The sequence below is a fragment of the Squalius cephalus genome, assembly GCF_949319135.1.
Source record: "Squalius cephalus genome assembly, chromosome: 12".
Classification (NCBI taxonomy): Eukaryota; Metazoa; Chordata; class Actinopteri; order Cypriniformes; family Leuciscidae; genus Squalius; species Squalius cephalus.
In genome coordinates this window covers 34,485,826-34,507,942 of record NC_137133.1, presented here as the reverse complement: position 1 = coordinate 34,507,942, position 22,117 = coordinate 34,485,826, and the positions used below count along the sequence as shown (strand labels likewise).

The window sequence follows — 22,117 nt, the reverse complement described above, 5'->3', positions numbered from 1 at the left end:
CCCAAGTATGATCAATAGAAATTTGTCGGCTAATTAAATTGCTTTTAATAACACCAGATGTAAAGTCCAGCAATGCATCATTAAACAGAAAAGTGTCCTTTAGTGCGCGTCTCTCCCACAGCTGGTTCCTTTCAGCGATCTTACGGATGAGCTCAACGCCCCCCCCCCCCCCCCCCAGCACCTGCCCTCCATTACTGTCCGTCTTCAAACATATGTTTTCACATGCAGGCCTGCGACACACAATAACCCCAGCACACGGGGGCTCAGGGGTGAGGGTATCTATCTCTAATGAGCCCAGTGTCTTGTTTAGGGGGCAGCTCTGGGTTTGTGGAAGAAGGCGCACAGGAAACACACTAATGCTGCTGGGCTAAATGGAAATCCCTGGAGTCGGAGGGTACAAAGACTCCTCTTCGGGTGCCTTTGCGCTTTTGTTTGGGTTTGTTTACTCTGTCTGCCGGCCGGGAGTGTTGGTGGTCTGCCCCGTCACGGCCCCCCGGGGACAGTTTTACACTCACACACACACATGGCTCAGAGGGATCTATTGTGATAAATGAGAGGGCACACACTCACTGGCTGGGGTGAGAGGCGCTGTGCACTAACATACGCAGGTATTCGGGTTTGGTTCTGAACACCATTTCAAGTGTGTTCATGAAAAGAGATGGAGTGTGTGTGTTTGCAATGATGTACAATTTTAGCCATTCACTCACTGATAATCTTCCCCTCTGTCAAAACTTGAGTCTATAACCTTACCGTTTACTTTACATTATTGTTACAAAACTATGTGCATTTCTTTCTTTTGAAGAACATAAATGAAGACATTTTGAAGAACATTGGAGCCCAAACAACTTTGCAATAATGTACAATTTACTGATTATCATCTCATCTGTCAAATCTTAAATCTAACCTTACTTAACTCTCTAGTGAGGTTTGGTTATTTTTGACTGAAAAAAAAAATTATTACGGTTCTTTGTTTTAATTTTTTTACTTCATCAGAATGGTACGAAACTTGGTATAGGTTTTGGCACTTGCTATGCGAACCAAAAAAAAGCATGTAGGCTACATGATTCAAAAAGGTTAAACGGTCCTGAAAAAATAGTCACAATGAGCAGTCAAAAATGAATCGGAAGCAAATTTCATCAAGTGGAAACGTTTGGTACTGCGCCCAAACAAAATCGTACTGAAAGCTCATTTTTTGCGATATCAATCTTAAATTTAGAACACAACTTGTTTAGATTTATGGCTTTGATTTTCTCACAGTTTTAGTGTAAAAAACCGTTTTGGAAAACATATTTAATATACAATTTTAAAATAGTATTTTCATAATAATAAACATAAACTTCTATAACTTTTTTTTTTTCACTTTTTTTTTTTCACTTCAGCAATAATCTGCCATGTGTCGTCTTTAAAAAGAGACCAAACTTAAGTCTGTGCTCCAAAGCATTCAAGTTTTACATTGGAAATTTGATTTTCAGGTCTATGCTCTAAAATCAAAAAGGTAATAAATTAATCATATTCCATAAATATATTTTAGTACCATAAAATACAAAATATTAAATAGAAAAAAATGTTTTTGACTGCCGTGAGAGCAGCACCAGAGGTTAAAGTGATAGTTCACATATAAAATTCAAATTCAGTCATTGTTAGCAATCTCCATGTATCCTCCATTCTTTTGAAGAACACAAAAGATGATATTTTGATGAATATTGGAGCCTAAACAACATTGCAAAAATGCAATAATGTAACATTTCTGTTTTTGCCATCACCTGATAATCTTCTGAAAGAGAAAATTGACTGCAGTAGAAGAGTTTACACTAATGTCCGCAATGATGAACTGCCTTGTGACACATTACAAAATGCAAAGAAGCATTTGTTTCCACACATGCATAGAGTATGTTAACTGCATGAACAGATGACTAACTATTTTCTAACCGAACATTAGTAAAGAGAGACAAATCCAACCTGATCTCTTGAGAAAATGCAACTCTGTTGTGGGTTTACCATTCGCATGAATTCCATCAATGTGATTTGTACAGAAATGTATTTTAAAAAAAACACACACATAAATGTCCACCCCTAACCCTAAACTGGCAGTCAGTGTGGCGTAAGCAGATCATACAAAAGTGTACGAATGAGATTGTACAAATTCATAGCCACTAGTCTACCAAAATGTAAAATAGTTATGAATTGTTATGAGTGTGTTGGGAAAATTGCATGCATAATTATTTCAAGCACTGCAATTCTAGTGATCTCTCTCTCTCTCTCTCTCACACACACACACATGTAATGATTCTGGTAATAACTTCTGTCTCTTCTACGTGTGACAAAACACAATCATTACTTGGGTGATATAATCCTTCATCCATTCCAACTAAATGAATCTGCTGATGCTCATATGTGCAGTTTTCAGAAAGATTACATGTGGCTATTTTCTCAATGAGACGTTTTGATAGAGTAGAAGAGTGAATCGTGTTTGCTTGCTGACATGCCTCTTTTCCATTTACACTGAGATTATTTTTGATGATATGTAATATAATGGTGGCCTTAAAATGCATTTGGACACTTAAGACATGCTTCAAAGTGTCTGAATGTTGCTGAATTAGATAACAAAACACTAATAATAAAAATAGCATCTACACTCGAATGCTGCTGCATCTCTTCACTTGTCTTAATAGTTTTGAAGTCTCAATGCCAAGGCAATTCTTCTCAAGTTCACACAAATACACGATCAACACCAACAAACAGATCAAACAATACTATCTTCACTTTCAACACTGCATCTATTGTTAGTATCATTCCACCTATCAACATTTCCACGTATGCATTAGTCCGAGGCAAAGCGATTTACACTGCATTCAAGGCAGGGCAAATATGTAATTATTCTTTCAAATAAATGCCACTTGCTTTGATGATTTATCATCCAATAAAGTCATCTGTGCATTTTATGTAACAACAAATGCAGATAAAGAAATGGGTTATACTTTATTTTAAGGTGTCATTGTTACAGTGTATTTATATATTTTAGTACTGAGTAATATTAAGCAACATGTGCTTTCTATATGGTTAGGGTAGGATTAGGATTTGGTTGAGGGTTAGTTGCATGTAATTATGCATAATTTACTGTTATTTCTATGGTAAGTGCAGTGCATGTAACATAACAAGGACACTGTAATATAAAGTGTAACCAAGAAATGTTTTGCTATGGTCCTAGCATCAATTAACTTACAATACAATTTTGTTCAATCCTATTTCTACTATCATTTTTTTCATTGTTGAAGAGAGAACATAAAACGAGCCCACTGTTGGTCCTTCCCGAGAGAACAGACAGACAGAACTTGACCTGTACGATAGAGAGCACGCAGGCAAGAGCGCTAAACACTTTAGAGGATTTCTGAACAGCTCCATTAGCCCCAGTCTGATGGATCGGCTCCATCTCACATGCACACCGTTCTAATGAGGTCTACCTGCGCTATTGTGTCCCATAAATGTGTCATTGGCGTGCTGAATGCATTTCGTGCCAATCCAAGAATTAAGAATGCATACGAGACAAAAACAGAAAACATGGAGGATGATCAGATCTATTATTCATGGAGATGCTGCTGTAATTGAGTTACGTTGCCATGTTTTTATGAAGAATGGGGAGAAGTATATCTGAATTGTGCCATTGTTCATTAACAGCACTTTTGTTAGATTTACCTTGCAGTGATCTTGTTATTCTGATCGGAAGCAAACAGAAGGAACATGTTAGACTGTTGGATGCAGTCAATGTCCCCTAAAAGTATTTAGATATTTAAAGGGATAGTTCACCCTTAAAATGAAAATTCTATCATTAATTAATAATAACCCTCATGTTGCTCCAAATCTGTAAGACTTTCGTTCATCTTCAGGAACACAAATGAAGATCTTTTTGATGAAATCTGAGAGCTTTCTGTCTCTCCATTGACAGCTACACAACTACCATTTTAAAGCCCCATTAAAAAGGTAGTTAAGACATCGAGACAAAATGCAAATTAAGACAAGAGTATTGTGCCACTTTGTGCTTGTCTAGTTAAATGTGGTAAGGGATAGTTCACACATTAACCCAAAAATACAAATTCTGTCATCATTTAGAAGAAGTGACTCTACACTGACTTTCATTGTTTGGACAAAAAAAAAGTGAGAAGAATGAAATGCATAGAGGTCTGGAAAGAGGTTGATAAAAGGTGAGAAAATGATGACAGTATTCCATGAACTTGAGGAGAACTGACTATATACATTACATCTAATAAAAATCACTAAAACACCTTAAAAGACATTGAGGCTTCAAAATTCTGCAGCATTTGAGACAGGCAGATACAGACACTTGACTTGGCTTCAGTGTCCACATATTCCTGATGTAACAGCATGTTCCTTCATAGACCAGCTGTCTATCAAAGCTGTAATCTTTGGCCAGATTGTGGAGCGTATGAGAGAATTATGACCATGAAGAGAAACAGAGCGATTCGCCCACCTCTGCAGCATTTAGATGCACTTATATCTTCCTCTCAAGAACACTCCTCAAACATATTATGATTGCATTAATTTTCAAGGCAAAACAATGCGACATCATTTGACATCAAACCAACAAGACAAAAAGCAGCCTTCTATCATCAGCTAAATATATGTAGTAGGCCTAATCATCCACCCACAACACCCTAGCAACTAGCATAGCAACACCCTGGTAACCATACCCAATACAAATCCAATGTTCTTTGGAAAGAGAATTATTAGATATGTCAGATAAATTGTTACTCAACATAAAATGAATGAAGGAATAAGCATGTTTTAAACAAAGTAAAGTCAAAACCTTCAAAAGTATGGTGTTTTTGGCAAAACAAACTTTAGAAAAAATTTAATTCATGCTCAAAATTGGAATATCGCATAAAGTAGTAGCGAATGAAGCAGTGTTTCCATCCCATGTGTTCAAAAGAACCAAATTGTCACTTCCTGGGAAATTGGCACTAAATATCTGTATATTTGTAGATATTTGTGGCCCGTCATCTCTGCTTGCAGCTATATTTAATATTTTTCGTCAAGGTTTCGGGGGCTTTTGGGGCCCTTAATATGCTCAAAAACTCTTGAAAATTTGCACACGTTAGAATCGTCAGCCATAGGACCGAACCAAAGCTGGTACACGGGTGTGGGGGGTGGGGGCATTTCATGTTTGGCTCAGGCATTTCAGAATGATCAAACGATGAATGATTACATCCTCTATTGAGGAAAAGTCACGTGAGTTTTTCATTGCGCAATAAGGGATTTATTCGGTGAATGTGTTTCCATCGTGGTTTATGTGCATGTCTTCTTATCAGATAAAAAAATGTATCTGCCTCAATTGAGCACATACGTTTTTATTCGCATTTTTAGAATTTATGCACATCTTGGCATTTCAGTATTTTATTGCAATATCCAAATGTGCATAAAAAAAAGGTGGATGGAAAAATATATAACTAATGTCATAAATTTGAACTGATATATAACCCATTGTGGAAAAAAATATTTTATTGGTTGTCCAATTATAAAAGTAAAAAAAAAAACACAATATCAATATCACAGCATGATTTTTTCTTCGTCAAAGTGCAAATATTAATACAAAATTACTGCAGGAAGATGATCTAACAAATAATTTTCTTAAATTCTATAAGTTTATCAATAACAAATTTTGTCCTGACATAGCCAGTGACTAATGAGTGAATGAATGAAGAGCACTTTATTCAGCATTAAGTTCTTATAAACCTATTTTACCATGAAAACCAATAGGTGAAATATGCGGAAAATATGATGAACAATAATGAATGAGAAATGCTAACCACACAAGGTCAGCACATTTGCTCTGGTTGAGGAGAATGCTTCAGATGTGACCTCTGTTACTGAAGGTCAGCAGGTAGAGACACAAGACACCGAGACGACTGAAGGACAGAGACATTATTCCACACCAGAGCTCAGCTGGACAAAAACTAAGCGATATAATCCTTTCAATAGTGCAAAACGACATAATGGTTAGAAATACAATAAGGACAAACTCCTTTAAAATGTTTACATTGCAATGACAGCCGTTAAGTGAATGATCCACATCTATTTGCACTTTAAATGACAGAGCTTGACTCGACTGTAGCTCAGAATCTCATTAAAATGAGTTGGAACTTTCACCCTGAATCCTTGAATAATATCTCATCGTTTGTAGCGGCCTTCAGGCTCTAAGAATAAAATCGTGCAAAGCAAGGCAGACTTCTGTTTAACAGCCCTTAAACATTTTTAACCAAGAATGCAATTAGATTACTAGGGGCATTTTGCACTGGAAAGCTAGTGAATGAATGAATGAACGAGGCATTTTATATAGCGCTTTCATATGTACTACTGTACACCCAAAGCACTTTACAATCATATCAGGGGATCTCTCCTCAACCACCACCATTGTGCAGCATCCACTTGGAAATAGTAACAACTATACCTCATATCTGTGTTATATTAATGAGTTCTGGGTGACCCTGTACAATTTACCATTGTTTGCGTATAAAATCTTACACAATCAACAAAGTATACACTCGGTTTTTATCAGTTTCTTAAAATATGCTGCAAACTAAAACTGTGTTTTGGTTCAGGATTATGGCTAAAATGAGCTGAAGTAGTCTATGCATGACAAACGGCCTCTGAACATGTTTGACTCCCTCTTGTGCTGGAGACTAACGGGAAAATGTGTTTATTATTAAAATCGTGTACGGGCGGATCCTCACCCTTGGCATCTCTATGCTAATGCGCAGGTAAGAGCCCTTGTGCTTTTGTGTTACTGGGCACAACAGGCCGCCTGCCAATGCGGTGTCTTGCTTTCAACTGAGTGCTTTCAATTCTCATCAATTTAGCCCAATTAAAGCGCTCTGCCTGCACGAAGAGCATTTTAGAGCCCTGTTACAAACCCACTCTTTTCAATTAAGCTAAAAGATAAAGATCCAGGTTTCACTGATGCATTGAAATGCACTGCTGTTTCTGTGCCATACCCTACCGTGAGGTCGGCACACTAATTCGGCATTCAATGCTTTAGACTTCAGTCCATGAATGCTACGAAGTCACTATACTTGAAAAACATTAATATTATTTGCACTATTGGCTAAAGATAATAAACACAATCATAACGAAAATAACCAATGTTAAGAACACCGCTGAAACGTTCAAAGCATTACATCCATGAAATAGTTCTATATAATGCTGCTAGAGTAGCCTACTTCTAAACATTGACTATTCGTAAAAAAAAAAAAAGTGATAAAATTTACACTCTTTATATGGACAACAGACCAAAAATATTGGTGACTTATCCTGCACCTCAAATATTTTTGTCCAATCAAATGCTCTCTAGCTGACAATTAGCTAATCAAGGTTTGCAGCAATTTGATAAAGAGAGGGGAAAAGGCCCAAATCCTGCTTCAATGGGAAATATGTTAACTGTTCTCATCAACTGAATGAAGACCTTGGTCTTCTGCCTACAAAAACTGTTTTGTAATTTACGTTATTATTACAAAACTTAGGCTACGTTTCCAACAAAAATTGGCCACTCCGTTTGTATAGGCTATTCTCGATGTTTTATGTGTCTTCACGCAACGCACATGTAAAGTCAGACTGGAAATTTTATATGGATCGGATTCGGAGCGTTAAAGATCAAAGCGTTTTATAATCACTCGCTTCCAGATCCATTCCGGGTTTCCCATTTAATTTCCTTACCGGGACTTGGGCTTCTCCTCTGAACGATCGTGGAGCAAGAGAAAACAGACTTTCAAAAGCCCGTTCCCGGCTGCAAGTCTACTTAAAAAAAAACTCCTTTCGTTTCCATCCATTTCCTCACACATATCGGAAGTTCGGAACGCCATAAAAACCATCACAAAGCATGCAGCGTCCCAGTTCACTCAACGCTCTCGGAACGTCGGCCAATAAAATTTGAATAAAATATTACACGGCGCTCTACTTGGTTTTGATTGGTAGATCGGGTTGCCGCCAACTCCACGCTCGATCTATTTTCACCTTATAATAATTTCTTTTATAGCCAATATTTCATGTCCATTCGTTTATTTATGTAGCCTGTTTATTTGATGGATAATTTAGTGACCCTTTGTGCCAGGCCTATTTGTTTAGCAACAATGACTGCTGACTAGCTGTCCTTTGCTTAATTTGTTATTTTTATAGCCTGTAGATGTGTTTTTATAGGTAGCCTATTTGTTGATTGTTTGTTAGAATGATAGTTGATTTACTTGTCACATCTGCTGTTTGTTCGAATAGTTTTAACATTTCAACAAAGTTAGAAAAGTTAGCAAATAGGCTACATATCAGAGCAATTGTTTACAGCAAAACACTATTAATTATACACTGTCTTGCCAAGTTCGCAAAAGCCAATGCGTTCATCTACGTCATATTATTTGCTCAAATGTCCTCTTGGCTTTAATTACACATCCTTCCTGATTGGCTTTAATAACACTTCTTCTTTTTTTTATCTCAACAACGATCAAAATAGATGTAATTTTCCATTCCAAATCTACACTGATTAAGAGTTTATGTAATACTGTCGAATCAAGGGCTATTATGCTGTTGCCATTTATGTTTGTATCTGTGCTCCACTGAACCCATTTACTGCCATCAAGATTTTATCAAAAATATGTTTTTCGGTCAAAATTATGACCTGAACAGTATGCTTTAATTGGTGTGGGTCAAACTGACGCTTTTATCCTCCCCAAAAACTCCTTTAGTCTGGCAATTTAGCCAAAATGTTATTTTGTATGTTTTTCCTTAATTAGATGCTTTAAAATCCGGTCATCTGCAGATTTGTTGGGAAAATTTTGGTATTAGATTTTTGGACAATTTTTTTTCTGCTGTTAACTGGGTGATCATCTCAACAAATCCTTAATGCAAATTCCTCATTCATTTAACATGGAATCCTGTTAGAAGATCCTAACTGTGATGGCATATGAATGTCAGTTGGGTGTTGGGTAAGATTGCTTTTCGTTATCCTTTTTTTTTTTTTTTTTTTTTTTAACAAAAACCATCTTGAGTGGGCTTCTTTTCTAAGGCATTCTGAACGAGGCCCACGGTTCAAGGCCCGCTCTCAGCCTTGGGTGCGTAAAATGATCCTTTGTAGCATGTGAATTGAGATTGAGCTTTTCATGTGTTCGCATTCCAACATGTAAATGTGAAAAAAAGAGAGAGAGGTCTCAAAACTTTTGCGTATGTTTATTATAATTGTGTAATTTACGAGGATTTGAAACATCTCACAGAACATGTAATTTCACCCCAAAATAAAAAAAAAAGGAAATATGAAATTACATTTTGCATGATAATTCAGCATCATTTTTTGAATATTAAAGGCATAGGATACATGTTGAATTGATCAAAAAGGAATTTTATAATGTAATGATTGTCTATTGCACATTCGTGCAACTGCTCCTGCCTAAACGCATCTATGCTCATTTTTAAGGAACCTCATTATGTGTTCATTAAGTAATTGGTCTGTGGTTGTTAATGTGAGTGTTAAGGTTGTCTATTCAGGAGCCTTTGAGAGATGTATTGTTGTCAGGGTTCATGTTATGAATCCAGAATGAGATGTTGCAAGTGAATCCTCATTGGTCAAACTCGGTACTACACTGAAAGGCCAAAACACTTTGCATGCCCTGAATGATAATAATGCCAATAAAACATGAGGAATAATTTACTGGGTCCTCCACTATAAAGAGCAACTGTTTGCACATTTGCCATTGACATATTTTATTTCATTTCATTGGTACAAAGAATTTTAATTTGATGTTCAACAGAAGTTTGTAAAATGAAAAAGTTCAATGTTAAACTAGTTGTAAATCCAAATGAGATAAATGACTTGATTTTGAATTCAGAAAATATTCTGTTCACAATTTCCTCTATACATTATGAATGTTTTTTTTGTCTGGTGTATTTCCTACTTTTTATGGCTTGATCAAACATAAGAACAAATGTTGTGATCTATTACAGGGTTAATGTACTGTACATTGCAAAGATACTCAATATATATATATATATATATATATATATATATATATATATATATATATATATATATATATATATATATATATATATATATATATATAAAGTTACATATACCTATATATTTTGAGATGGGACATCAAAACAAGTAAAGCAAAGTGCTGTCCAGCAGAGGACGCTGTTCTTCAAGCTGTAATATTTAGCTCTTCTAGTGACACACTAACCAGCACACCCATCTTGAGTCAGAACTGTCAACATTTAATTGTAGTGAACGGTTTATTTATTTTAACATATGTTTTAATATATATTTTTTGTTTGGCTATTTCTTTACATTGTCTTTTGTATTATGTTCACTTTTTAGAATGCTTATTTGTTGTAAAAATGCTTATTACATTTTTTATGCAATACATTTATGCAAATGTTTTATACTTTTATGAAGTACTTTCATTAATTTATGCGTTCATTGTATTTGTGAGCATCAGATGATTCAGTTTAAACATGTTTTAGTTTGCTCTGAAGCTGTTCATTTTTAATGAAGAAAAATCCGCATCTCGATTTAAGAATTGTGTAGGCTATTGTGTAGGCCAAATGATTCAGTACAGGCCCTAATAATTCAAATAAAATGAATGGGTTAATAAATGCTGTAAAAATGTATTGGTCGTTGTTAGTTTTTGTTAGTTAATGCATCAACTAATGTTAACAAATTAGGCTTTATTGTAAAGTGTTACAAAAAATATTGAGTAAAGAGAGGCATCTGAAGTGCCACAATCCACCACAAGGGAGCAGTGCGATTATGAAAGGCAATGCAGAATAAATGCAGGAACTTTAACACAGAAAACAGAGCTGTAGCAGAGGTTTATTTCTTTGAAGGGATAATTTACCCAAAAAATGAAAATTCTGTCATCATTTACTCACCTTCAAGTTGTTCCAAACCTTTCTTACTTCTGCTGAACACAAAAGAAGATATTTTGAAGAATATGTGTTACCAGACAGTTGAATGGGAAAAAATACTATGGAAGTCAATGGGGCCATGAACTCTGTTACTGACATTATTCAAATATATCTTCTTTTGTGTTCAGCAGAAGAAAGAAATTCATACAGGTTGACGATGACGGAATTTTCATTTTTGGGTGAACTGTCCCTTTAATGTTTGATGAACTGAAAATTTAAATAAGAATCCTATATTTTTAACTGTTTAACCGCCGTTGCAGTGATATTATTACGACCTGTTAACGCCAAGGACGATAATGATAAAGGTAACCATGTTTTTTTTTTTTTTTTTTCAGCTGATGAACGATAAAAACATTGACAGCCAATCAGAATCTATCCTGCTTTAAGGAACTGGAGCCTTTGAAGAAACAAAAAAATACACTTGTAATAAACAGAACGAAATATTCTGCATGTGTGGACACTCATATAGCCTATAGTTATCATTATAGTTCAGGCAGGGGCGTGGTCCGAGGAGGCAAGACAAGCAGTGCCTCCTCAAAAAAACTGGATGAGAAAATAATCCATATTACAAAAATAAAACAAACACATATATTACACAATGTGACATTAAAAACTTTATAAATCACTAGTTTTTCTAAAGTAACACTGTCCAATAGCAACAACCGGCCGCAGGTGAAGTGACAGCATGGACTGAGTCTCTCTTGCCCCCACTGAGCCAGTTGACTTTTAACAGACCCCCTAAAGCCGGCGGTGGTTTCAGTGGGGGTAATTGAGAATGAGTCATGTAAGAGGAGACAATGCCTCCATCGCGCTATGATTGGATGTGATTAGGCCTAGTTATCTTGTTTTCGTGCATTTTCCACATTCATGAATCAGTCTGAATGAACATAATGATGGCGCTAATGGGAAGACTAATTAAAAAGCATGTAAACAACTCAGCCATGTTGGAGATATCACCGCTTTGTCACGTCAAAATCAAACTTGAAATGGCCAAATGAAAATCAAATGGAAATGGGGGGGGGGGGGGGTATTGAAAATTAATAACATTGTTCACGTGAAAATACAGAATAGCATTTGGTTTCCTTTTTTTATGTAATGTTTATTTAACCAGAAATATGACAACATTAAATGTAACTGGGACATGAATTTACATTTGGTATGGGCCTATATATATATATATTCTCATCCTTGGTGTGAACAGGCCTTTACTTATAGGCAGATGTATATTGGATTGCTGAGATTGAGCTTCAAGCATATGCATCACATTCTTCAAAATTGATGTTTTCCATAGGCCTACATATTAGACCAATTCAGAACAACATGATTTGGGTTATGTTTCTGGAGAATTATACGATTGAAAGTGTCATATCTAGCTCCGACTGAAAATGACTTGCTTATGATGGTTATTTGCCTTCTGAAGAGCTGATGGGGAGCTGATGGATCTTCCTGGGAATGTTGAAGGCTGTTTTCTGCATGAAATATATAGTTACAGAGGAGGTAAACATGATTTGATTGACATCATAAAAGATTGCACTCTGCAGTGTGTCCATTTTTTCAAGAGATCCTATGTACATTTAATGTGGTTTTTGGTTTAAGTAAACGTTTGCTTATTACTCTGGTTGTATGGAGGGCTGAATTATATGAGCCTATGTGATTTCACCCTCAATTTCATAAATGTTTGTGTGTGTGTGTGTCTGTGTGTGTCCATGTTTGTGTGACAAGAGGCTTCATCAATGAACAAGCCGCTGGATTGGTGGACGTAATGTGAAGACTCAAGAGCAAATGAAGACAAGGACAAACTACTGAATTTGCATCATCAAAGATCAAACAGCTCTTCACAGAAATCAGCTGAATACTTCAAGTCTCCATAGATTGTCATATGATGCTCATTTGCATTGGAAAGGAGCTGCAGAAATCTGCTGCTGTGTGGTGAAATAAATGCAATTAAAAGACATAAACTGATACTGATACAAAATTCTCTTTGTATAAGTATGAGTTGTTAAAATCCAAACACTTAAAAACACTTCAGAATTACAATAAGTCTTTGTATCTCTTTTCCATTACTTTGTGCTGCTCAAGGACAACTTTAATTTAAAACCACTGATCTAAATGATTTCTGAAAACCATGATAAATGATTTAATGATATTATTTTAATTAATGATGATTTACATAGATCAGTGGTTTACACTGGTGTATATATATTATATATAATAAGGTTTTATTGTTTTGTTATTATTTATTTGCTAAAATTTCTCAATTTTACTCTTTTATTGCTGGTTTTGATTGTTGATTTGGAGGTACAATTCTCTTTTTAGCCAGCGCGTGGTTGGCTTCTTTCTGCGTCATTTCCTGCTGAGTCTGACCCGGAAGTTTTTGCTGTAGTAAATCAACTGCGTGCTCTGTGTTTGCTGGTTGTTTTCCTCCTACTGCGTGTTTCGCTGTTTTTAATCGTTTTTAAAGTTCCTCTTTCGTTTAAAAGTGCTGAATTTTTACGGGAGATGGGAGTCCCCGCTTTTTTCCGCTGGTTGAGTCGGAAGTATCCGTCGATAGTAGTACACTGTCTGGAGGAGAAGGTAAGACACAAACACAATAGCATCTGAAGGATTATTTATTTAATTCATTATGTAATTAATCATTTACTTGCACTTAAAATGGTTACAATGAAATAAGCTTTAACGTTACAGTCCTGACGCTCACATGTGATCGAGTTCGTTTTTGTGCAGATTGTTTTTGTGTTTGAGTGTATGTGGTTTTACTTTTATTAAATGTAATCTTTTTGGCTGAATAGCCTACATGTTTACCCTAGTTCAATTAGAGATCCGACTTTCTGGTCGTGTTTCAAACACCTTGAGAGGTTACTACCTCTTCTAGACCGCATTTTAGGGAGACTAGATGTGCGAGACCGCTCGAACGAGCAACCAATCACAGAGAAGTATGCAAATTTTCAGCCGATTGTGAAACTGAAGGTGCTTCAAGTACTCAGATTTCGCTTCTGAACGCAGCTCTGCCATGTAAATAAATGTAGTTTTAGACTATGAAGACTAGGTATATTGGTCAGTTAGGTTTAATATCTTTATATATGTAATATCTACATTTCTTATTTTCAGGCCAAGGAGTACAATGGAATTAAAATCCCAGTTGATACCAGCAAACCGAACCCAAATGAAGTGGAGTTTGACAACCTGTATCTAGACATGAATGGAATTATTCACCCGTGCACACATCCTGAGGACAAGTGAGATTCTCTTATGTTGACTTGTTTTGATGTATTTAAAGGGATAGTTCACCCAAAAATGACTAATCTACTCCCCTTCAAGTGGTTCCAAACCTGTATGAGTTTCTTTATTCTTCTGAACACAAAAGAAGATATTTTGAATTTAAAGAATATTGGTTTCTAAACAGTTGTGGAGCACCATTGACTACCATAGTATAATGTACTATGGAAGTCAATGGTGCCCCGCAATAATTTAGTTACAAACATTCTTCAAAATATCATCTTTTGTGTTCAGCAGAAAAAAAAAGAAATTTAAATGGGTTTGAAACAACTTGAGGGTGAGTAAATAATGACACAATTTTCATTTTTAGGTGAACTATCCCTTCAAGTGACTTTATTAAAACTTTAAAAAAAAAATTTAACCTTTCGCAGGCCAGCACCTAAAAATGAAGATGAAATGATGGTTGCCATTTTTGAATACATTGACCGTCTCTTTAACATTGTTCGACCGAGACGGGTTCTGTACATGGCAATTGATGGTGTGGTATGTATCATCCTTCATAATCATCTTCATATCTTCTTTATTAGGCCAGTTTGACAACAGCACTTACACTCAGTATTACTGCTGCATCTCTGTAGAGAAAAACAAGTCAATTCTGGATCATTGTATTGAAAAGTTCCTTTAATAATGCACATAAATTCAGGAGTGAGCCACTGGGAATTATTACAAACTTTGTAGTGAAATGGTTACTTTTTAACCACCATTTTTTATGTGTTAGAAACAATATTTTTATTTTTCATTAAATGTTCAATTTCTTTAAAGTACTTATTTATTTTTTTAATTAAATCTGAAGGTTTTTTTTTTGTTTGTTTGTTTTTTTTACTAGCTGGAAATTATACGGCCATAATGTGTTTCCATAACAGCTATAAATTCATAATTTTTTCCTGGAAGATGATGGAAAGTATATAAGCTAGAATAACAAAAGCACAAACTATAAGATAATGACATTCAGTTAAAAATATTACTATGTAGTTGGTCAACAGTTTTCCAAAACTAAAAAAGGTTTAGGACTCGGGTAAACAACGTGACCATCCATCATTTCTTTAATACTCTGAAAATTAAAATAGTGCATGCATGAATTATGCACACTGTAGTTGACTGTTTCAGTAAGCATTTCTTGTGCTGCTCATCGGTATTGTTTGTAGGCTCCTCGTGCCAAAATGAACCAGCAGCGTTCAAGACGTTTCCGGGCATCTAAGGAAGCAGTGGAGCTTGTAGAGGAAAAAGAGAAAATGAGAGAAGAAGTTATTCAGAGAGGTGAGAACAACATCATTCACTAATCCAGGGATTCCCAAACTGGGGTTGGTGAACCTATTGGGTATGTGATGGAAATCAGTGGGTTTAGGAGTTGATGATAAGCTAATAATTAAAGGGATAGTTCACTTTGAAATGAAATTTTGGTATGTTTTAGCTTACCTCAAGGGCATCCAAGATGTAGGTGTCTTTTTTTCCGCAGTAGTTTCAATTTTGATATTTTTAGGTCAAACCGTTCTTGTCTGTCAGTCATATCATGCAGGTCTATGGTCACGGTCTCAAAGAGCATGCACAAAGTCCAAATTAAAACAATTCCCCATCGTCCAAATTAAAGCTGCAGTCGGCAAGTCTGGCAGATTGAGTGGACTTAGCCAAAATTTTGAATGTTTACAACTCTCATGCCCCTCCCCCACTACCAACGAGCACCCGCCCATCGTCAGTGCGTGTGTACCTGATTTTCTGTGAACGCGCGTGTCTCTTCAGCATCGATCAACACCATGGACTCGGAGGTAGGCTGCCCTGGCTAATCTACCCATAGATAGCAATAACCGAGGAATTGGAAGCTTGTTAGTAGATTTTCTCTCCGCCATCATGCTTCGTACAATCTTCAGGCGAACTTCAGGCGTGTCGTGTGCATGTGATATTGTAATGTGCGCGTCTGCGCGAGGGAGGGGGGATCTGTGGCGTGTGCACGACCTGTGATTGACAGTCAGATCTCACACCCCCCTGCGCTGATGAGACGGGAGCGGTGGATTTTTGCAAAACAAATAACACGCTCCAGGTGGAGTTAGAAGCTCGGGTTTTTTTCTAAAACCACCTTATTTATGTTGTTCTGTCGGATTATAGTGTCAATTTCACTGAATTAGATCAAAAAAATGTTGCCGACGGCAGCTTTAAACAATTCCCCATCGTCCAAATTAAAACAATTCCCCATCGTCCAAATTAAACAATTCCCCATCGTAAGTACACATTGATGGCCTAAGACACGAAACGAGCGGTTTGTGTGAGAAAACGAACAGTATTTATATCGTTGTTACCTCTTGAACACAGCCGCGTCCAAATGATCTGAGGGCGCGGGCGGGTATAGATATATACACTAGATGTCGCTTGGCTACGGAGGCCACCTACATCTTGGATGCTAAAAGATACCAAAATTTTATTTCAAAAAACTATCCCTTTAAATAGTTAAAACACAATTAAAATAACTATGGTTAAAAAAAAAATGAAATGCTTACCTAAGAAAATGAATGTTTTGTTTACCTGCATGTAGTGTTGTCACGATACTGTAATTTCCAACTTGTATATACCTTGAAACATATCGATATTCAATACCACGGGGAAAACGGCCATATAGCCTACACCGCCATAATTTTACCGCCGTAATTTTGTTGTAATAGCTTACACACAGCACAGGGAGGCTTTTTTATCGTTGAACTACATTTACAAAATAAATGACAGGTAAACGGTAATAAAATAACAAATAAACAAATTGCAAACGGTAACAAATAAATACAGATTTTCAGGTGGGTCTCAAATGTAAAATAACACTGGATAGTTTTCATTGTGAAAGTTAAATACAGATTAATACTTACAATTAAAGGGGTGATGAACTGATAAATCTAATTTTCCTTGAGCTCTTGAATATCCTGCAAGTTTCAGAACTGAAAACTTCCTTGTTAGTCCAATAAAAGCTTTTATTGACACCAGGCACAGCGAACGACAGGTTTTTCAAAGTGGGGATCTATGAGGTCAAAGGGTATCAAACCCCGCCTCCGCAGAAGATGATCTACGCCTACTTCAACACTGCCTGTTTAGCCCCGCATTACATGAAACTCATTATAATATGCAAAACTGTTATCCAATCATAGCAGTGGATGTTTACTTCCAAGTCTTCAATGCGGCACGCCCATAAAAACCATCTCATGAGCTAGGCTCAAAACCAGGGTAGAAAAATATCCTATTACTTATTAATTTTGATGTTTTTGAATGTAAAAACCAAGCGAACGTCATAAGTTGACCTCAAAGAACAATATAAAAAATATTAAAAAGCCAGTTCATGACCCCTTTAAAGTTAGAAAAGTCAAGAGCAGCGAATTATTTTCTTAGTTTTTTGATCAACATGACATACATCAGCAGGTTTATTAGGCTGCTGTCACTTTAAGAGCTTATGCACTGATCCAATTTACTGTTACTCAACATGGGTTACTTTTCTCAACTATTTACGTTCAAAAACGTACTGTATTTACCTGAATACTCGGCAAGTCAGGCAGTTTGACATCATTTTTCATGTATTTGACCATTTTTAAGCGCAATAAGCCACGAAAATAAGTCAATTTGGTACTCGTGAGCGGAGAGGCGACTTTATGAGAGCGCCACTATCAGTGCTGCACGCATTTTTGGTGTGAGCGCGAAACTTGCGGGGATGACCATTCAACCGGTGCGAATCAGACTAAGCAGGTTTGTGCCAATTCGCCGACGGAGAGAAGAGGGAGCGAGAACCTGCAGCTGGTATCAGTGTATCGATATTGCAGAAATTAAGGAGCTTTGGAGTTATTTCAGTATCGATACATGTCTATTATTTGACAACACTACCTGCATATCATCTGTCCATTAACAAACATCAGAGAACCATGAACATGCTAAATGTTTTAAATTATTGAAATATTAACTTAAAATCTTAGGGTGTAACCCTTTTAGTCAGGGTTTTGGCTGACAAATAGTTTGGGAATCCCTGCTTTCCTGCACTAATATGTTCAAGCTGGACTAAATGAGCACTAAAATTTGATTTGGTGTTTGTGACGCATTGATTTTCTAGTTTCCCTGCTTGATTAATGCTTCTCTTTTTAGGTGGTTACCTGCCACCTGAGGGCATTAAAGAACGTTTTGACAGTAACTGCATCACCCCTGTAAGTGTTCATACTTTTTGGATGGTTTAATGAAGTTATGTGTCCTCTTATGTACTGGCCAAACAGCATGTCATCCTGATAGTTTCACTATTGACATCTACTGTTTTGTGTTTAGGGAACCGAGTTCATGGATAATTTGGCCAAATGTTTGCGATATTACGTCTCAGACAGACTGACCAATGATCCTGGGTGGCGCAATATCACAGTAGGCCATACGACCACTCAAATGAACTGCAATTATAACGTGAGTTTTCTTTTTTTGCTGTGGGATATAATCAATAAATACCTACTTTGTCCTGCAGGTTTTCTTGTCGGACGCCAGTGTTCCTGGTGAAGGAGAGCATAAAATTATGGATTTCATCAGGAGACAGAGAGGTACGGCTGAGAACTCAGATTTGTGAAGGTCTTTTGAAATATTGCTTTGATTTGTGGTATGATTGTTATTTGAAGCCTTTTCCTCTGGTGTTCTGTTTTAAGGATAAGCCTAATATTAAGTCTAAAATGTGGTTGGCAAAGAGCTTCACTGGTCTAATGTGTCATTCTTTTCCAGGTCAGCCAAATCACGACCCAAACACGCATCACTGTCTCTGTGGAGCTGATGGTAAAGTGTTTTTTTTTGTGTGTTTTTTTTCAAAAGCATTAAGTGATTTGGCCATTTAGTTTAAACTTTAGTGAGCAAAATTCTGAAAGTGTGTCCTGAAATACTTGTTTCCAAATGTCATTGTAACCTCGGCATGAAATAATAAATTCATCCATGCACTAACTTGCTCTTCCTGTGATATGCTCACTTGATGTCATGTCATGCTGACTTTAAAGGGATAGTTCACTTTGAAATTAAATTTTGGTATGTTTTAGCTTACCTGAAGGGCATCCAAGATGTAGGTGTCTTTTTTTCCGCAGTAGTTTCAATTTTGATATTTTTAGGTCAAACCGTTCTTGTCTGTTAGTCATTTCATGCAGGTATATGGATACTGACTCAAAGAGCTTGCACAAAGTCCAAAATAAAACAGTTCCCCATCGTCCAAATTAAACAATTCCCCATCGTAAGTACACATTGATGGCCTAAGACACGAAACGAGCGGTTTGTGTGAGAAAACGAACCGTATTTATATCGTTGTTACCTCTTGAACACAGCCGCGTCCAAATGATCTGAGGGCTCGGCGGGTATAGATATATACACTAGATGTCGCCTTGGTTACTGCAGTTCATTGGAACGAAACCGTAGCCAAGCGACATCTAGTGTATATATCTATACCCGCCCTTGGGCAGGTATAGATATATACACTAGATGTCGCCTTCGCTACTGCAGTTCATTGGAACGGAACCGTAGCCAAGGCGACATCTAGTATATCTATACCCGCCGAGCCCTCAGATCATTTGGACGCGGCTGTGTTAAAAGAGCTAAAAACTATATAAATACTGTTCGTTTTCTCTCACAAACCGCTCGTTTCGTGTCTTAGGCCATCAATGTGTACTTACGATGGAGAATTGTTTAATTTGGACGATGGGGAACTGTTTTATTTTGGACTTTGTGCAAGCTCTTTGAGTCAGTATCCATATACCTGCATGAAATGACTAACAAGAACGGTTTGACCTAAAAATATCAAAATTGAAACTACTGCGGAAAAAAAGACACCTACATCTTGGATGCCCTTCAGGTAAGCTAAAACATACCAAAATTTAATTTCAAAGTGAACTATCCCTTTAAGCTACAGAACATGATTATGAAATCATGAAAGGGGTTTATTAGTATGTATAAAGGGACCTGACGTAAAACATTATGTCTGTAGTATTAATGCATTAAGTGGGTGAATGATGAAACCCATATTGCATCTGATTAGTCTGGAGAGAAGATACTTCAAAATATGAATCTGACTGAAAGCTGCCATTATTAACATTTATGAAGAACATTGACTGCATGTTTGTTATACAAGCGTTTTACCTTTGTACTTTCTGGATTTGCCATTATCTGAAACTTTTCTAGCAACTGTCTATAATAAAACACTTTAGAAGAATTTAATTCAGTAAACTTAATTAAATGTTTAACTTTCTCTTTTTTTTTTTTTTTTTTTTTTTTTCCTGTCTAGCTGATTTGATAATGTTGGGTTTGGCGACACATGAGCCCAACTTTACCATTATAAGAGAAGAGTTTAAACCCAACCAACCCAGACCCTGCGCCCTGTGTAGTCAGATGGGCCACGAGATCAAAGACTGTCAGGGACTGGCCCGAGAGAAACAGGGCGAGGTAACAGACTCGTCCTCTCCATCCCTACGCCCAGAACTTTACCTCAATTTATTGGGAACGTGTGTTTTGTGTCTCCTCTCTTAGCATGATGAATTTGCAGACAAAATTCCAGTATCAGAACAGGAGTTCATATTCATCCGACTGGCTGTGTTACGAGAGGTTTGTTCCAGTTTTGTGTTTTATGCTTTTAACATTGTCTATATTTGTCGGATTATTTTGCTAGTTTTAAGTCAATAAACGGAAGTTAGTCCGCAATAGTCTTTTCTTCCCTATTGTGACGTATATACGAGTGAAACGGCTTCTGGAACGAGAACAAATGTTGGACGGGGCTTGATTTTGTCTGTGGGGAATTGATTGGATGGTTGTGGTTTGCTATTGGCTGATCTCATGTGAGTGACAGGTTGCTCCGCTCTCATCATCAGAGAAGAGATGTCGCTGCAAGATTACAAGGACACATCAATTAAAAAAATGTGCACGGATAAATAATTTATACTAAATACTGCAATATTTATTAACTCGAGTTAATAGAATTCTATCAAAAGAAGAATGGTCACTATAAACTAGATTTTTATGCTTTATAAGGAAAATGTTTGTGCAAAATTTGCTGCCACAAAGCTTGGGTATTGTGAATTGTAAAAAATACCAAATTGGTGAAAAAACAGATCATGTATATTTATGTAAACATGTTTGTCTGTATATAATGTTTTTTTTCTCTCCACAGTATCTGGAGAGGGAGTTAACGATGGCCAGCCTGCCGTTCCCATTTGACTTCGAACGAAGCGTCGATGACTGGGTGTTTTTGTGTTTCTTTGTGGGAAACGACTTCTTGCCCCACTTACCATCTCTTGAGATCAGGTACGGTCGCAGAAGCCACTTTTGTTGTGTCATTGTGCGCTGCAGTGAGTTCTGACTCTAGTTTGTCTTCAAACAGAGAGGGCGCCATTGATCGTCTGGTTGGCATCTACAAAGATGTTGTTCATAAGACTGGGGTGAATATTTACACGTCCATATATCCCATACTTGAAGTCAACATGAATTTGCATTCATTTAAAATTATTTACAATGGTGTGACCATGATTTTATCCATCTGGAATTGATTGAAGGGAGAAATGGATAAATACACTATATGAATGCCTCTCTCTCTCTCTCTCTCTCTCTCTTTCTCTTTCTCTTTCTCTCTCTCTCTCTCTCTCTCTCTCTCTCTCTCTCTCTCTCTCTCTCTCTCTCTCTCTCTCTCTCTCTCTCTCTCTCTCTCTCTCTCTCTCTCTCTCTCTCTCTCTCTCTCTCTCTCTCTCTCTCTCTCTCTCTCTCTCTCTCTCTCTCTCTCTCTCTCTCTCTCTCTCTCTATAGGGCTACTTAACAGAAAACGGCTTTGTCCATCTCGAGCGAGTAGAGCTCATTATGCAAGCCGTAGGGGTGGCCGAGGACAACATCTTCAAAAAGCGTAAAGACGACGATGTGAGACCGCACAATAAAT

The 22,117-nt window shown here is 36.8% G+C and overlaps 1 protein-coding gene across 1 annotated transcript in view; it reads left to right on the top strand.

Moving 5' to 3' along the window:
* Positions 1-13,324: 13,324 nt before the first annotated feature.
* Positions 13,325-22,117, top strand: part of xrn2 (5'-3' exoribonuclease 2) — a 36,971-nt gene continuing 28,178 nt past the window's right edge. Inside the window, exons 1-13 of the mRNA XM_079887999.1 lie at positions 13,325-13,533; positions 14,068-14,195; positions 14,607-14,718; positions 15,381-15,492; positions 18,337-18,395; positions 18,511-18,600; positions 18,698-18,770; positions 18,946-18,996; positions 20,483-20,640; positions 20,725-20,799; positions 21,362-21,495; positions 21,572-21,629; positions 21,991-22,098. Coding sequence (XP_079744125.1) covers positions 13,459-13,533; positions 14,068-14,195; positions 14,607-14,718; positions 15,381-15,492; positions 18,337-18,395; positions 18,511-18,600; positions 18,698-18,770; positions 18,946-18,996; positions 20,483-20,640; positions 20,725-20,799; positions 21,362-21,495; positions 21,572-21,629; positions 21,991-22,098 — 1,233 coding nt within the window. The 5' untranslated portion in view covers positions 13,325-13,458. The remainder of the gene's footprint in view (positions 13,534-14,067; positions 14,196-14,606; positions 14,719-15,380; positions 15,493-18,336; positions 18,396-18,510; positions 18,601-18,697; positions 18,771-18,945; positions 18,997-20,482; positions 20,641-20,724; positions 20,800-21,361; positions 21,496-21,571; positions 21,630-21,990; positions 22,099-22,117) is intronic.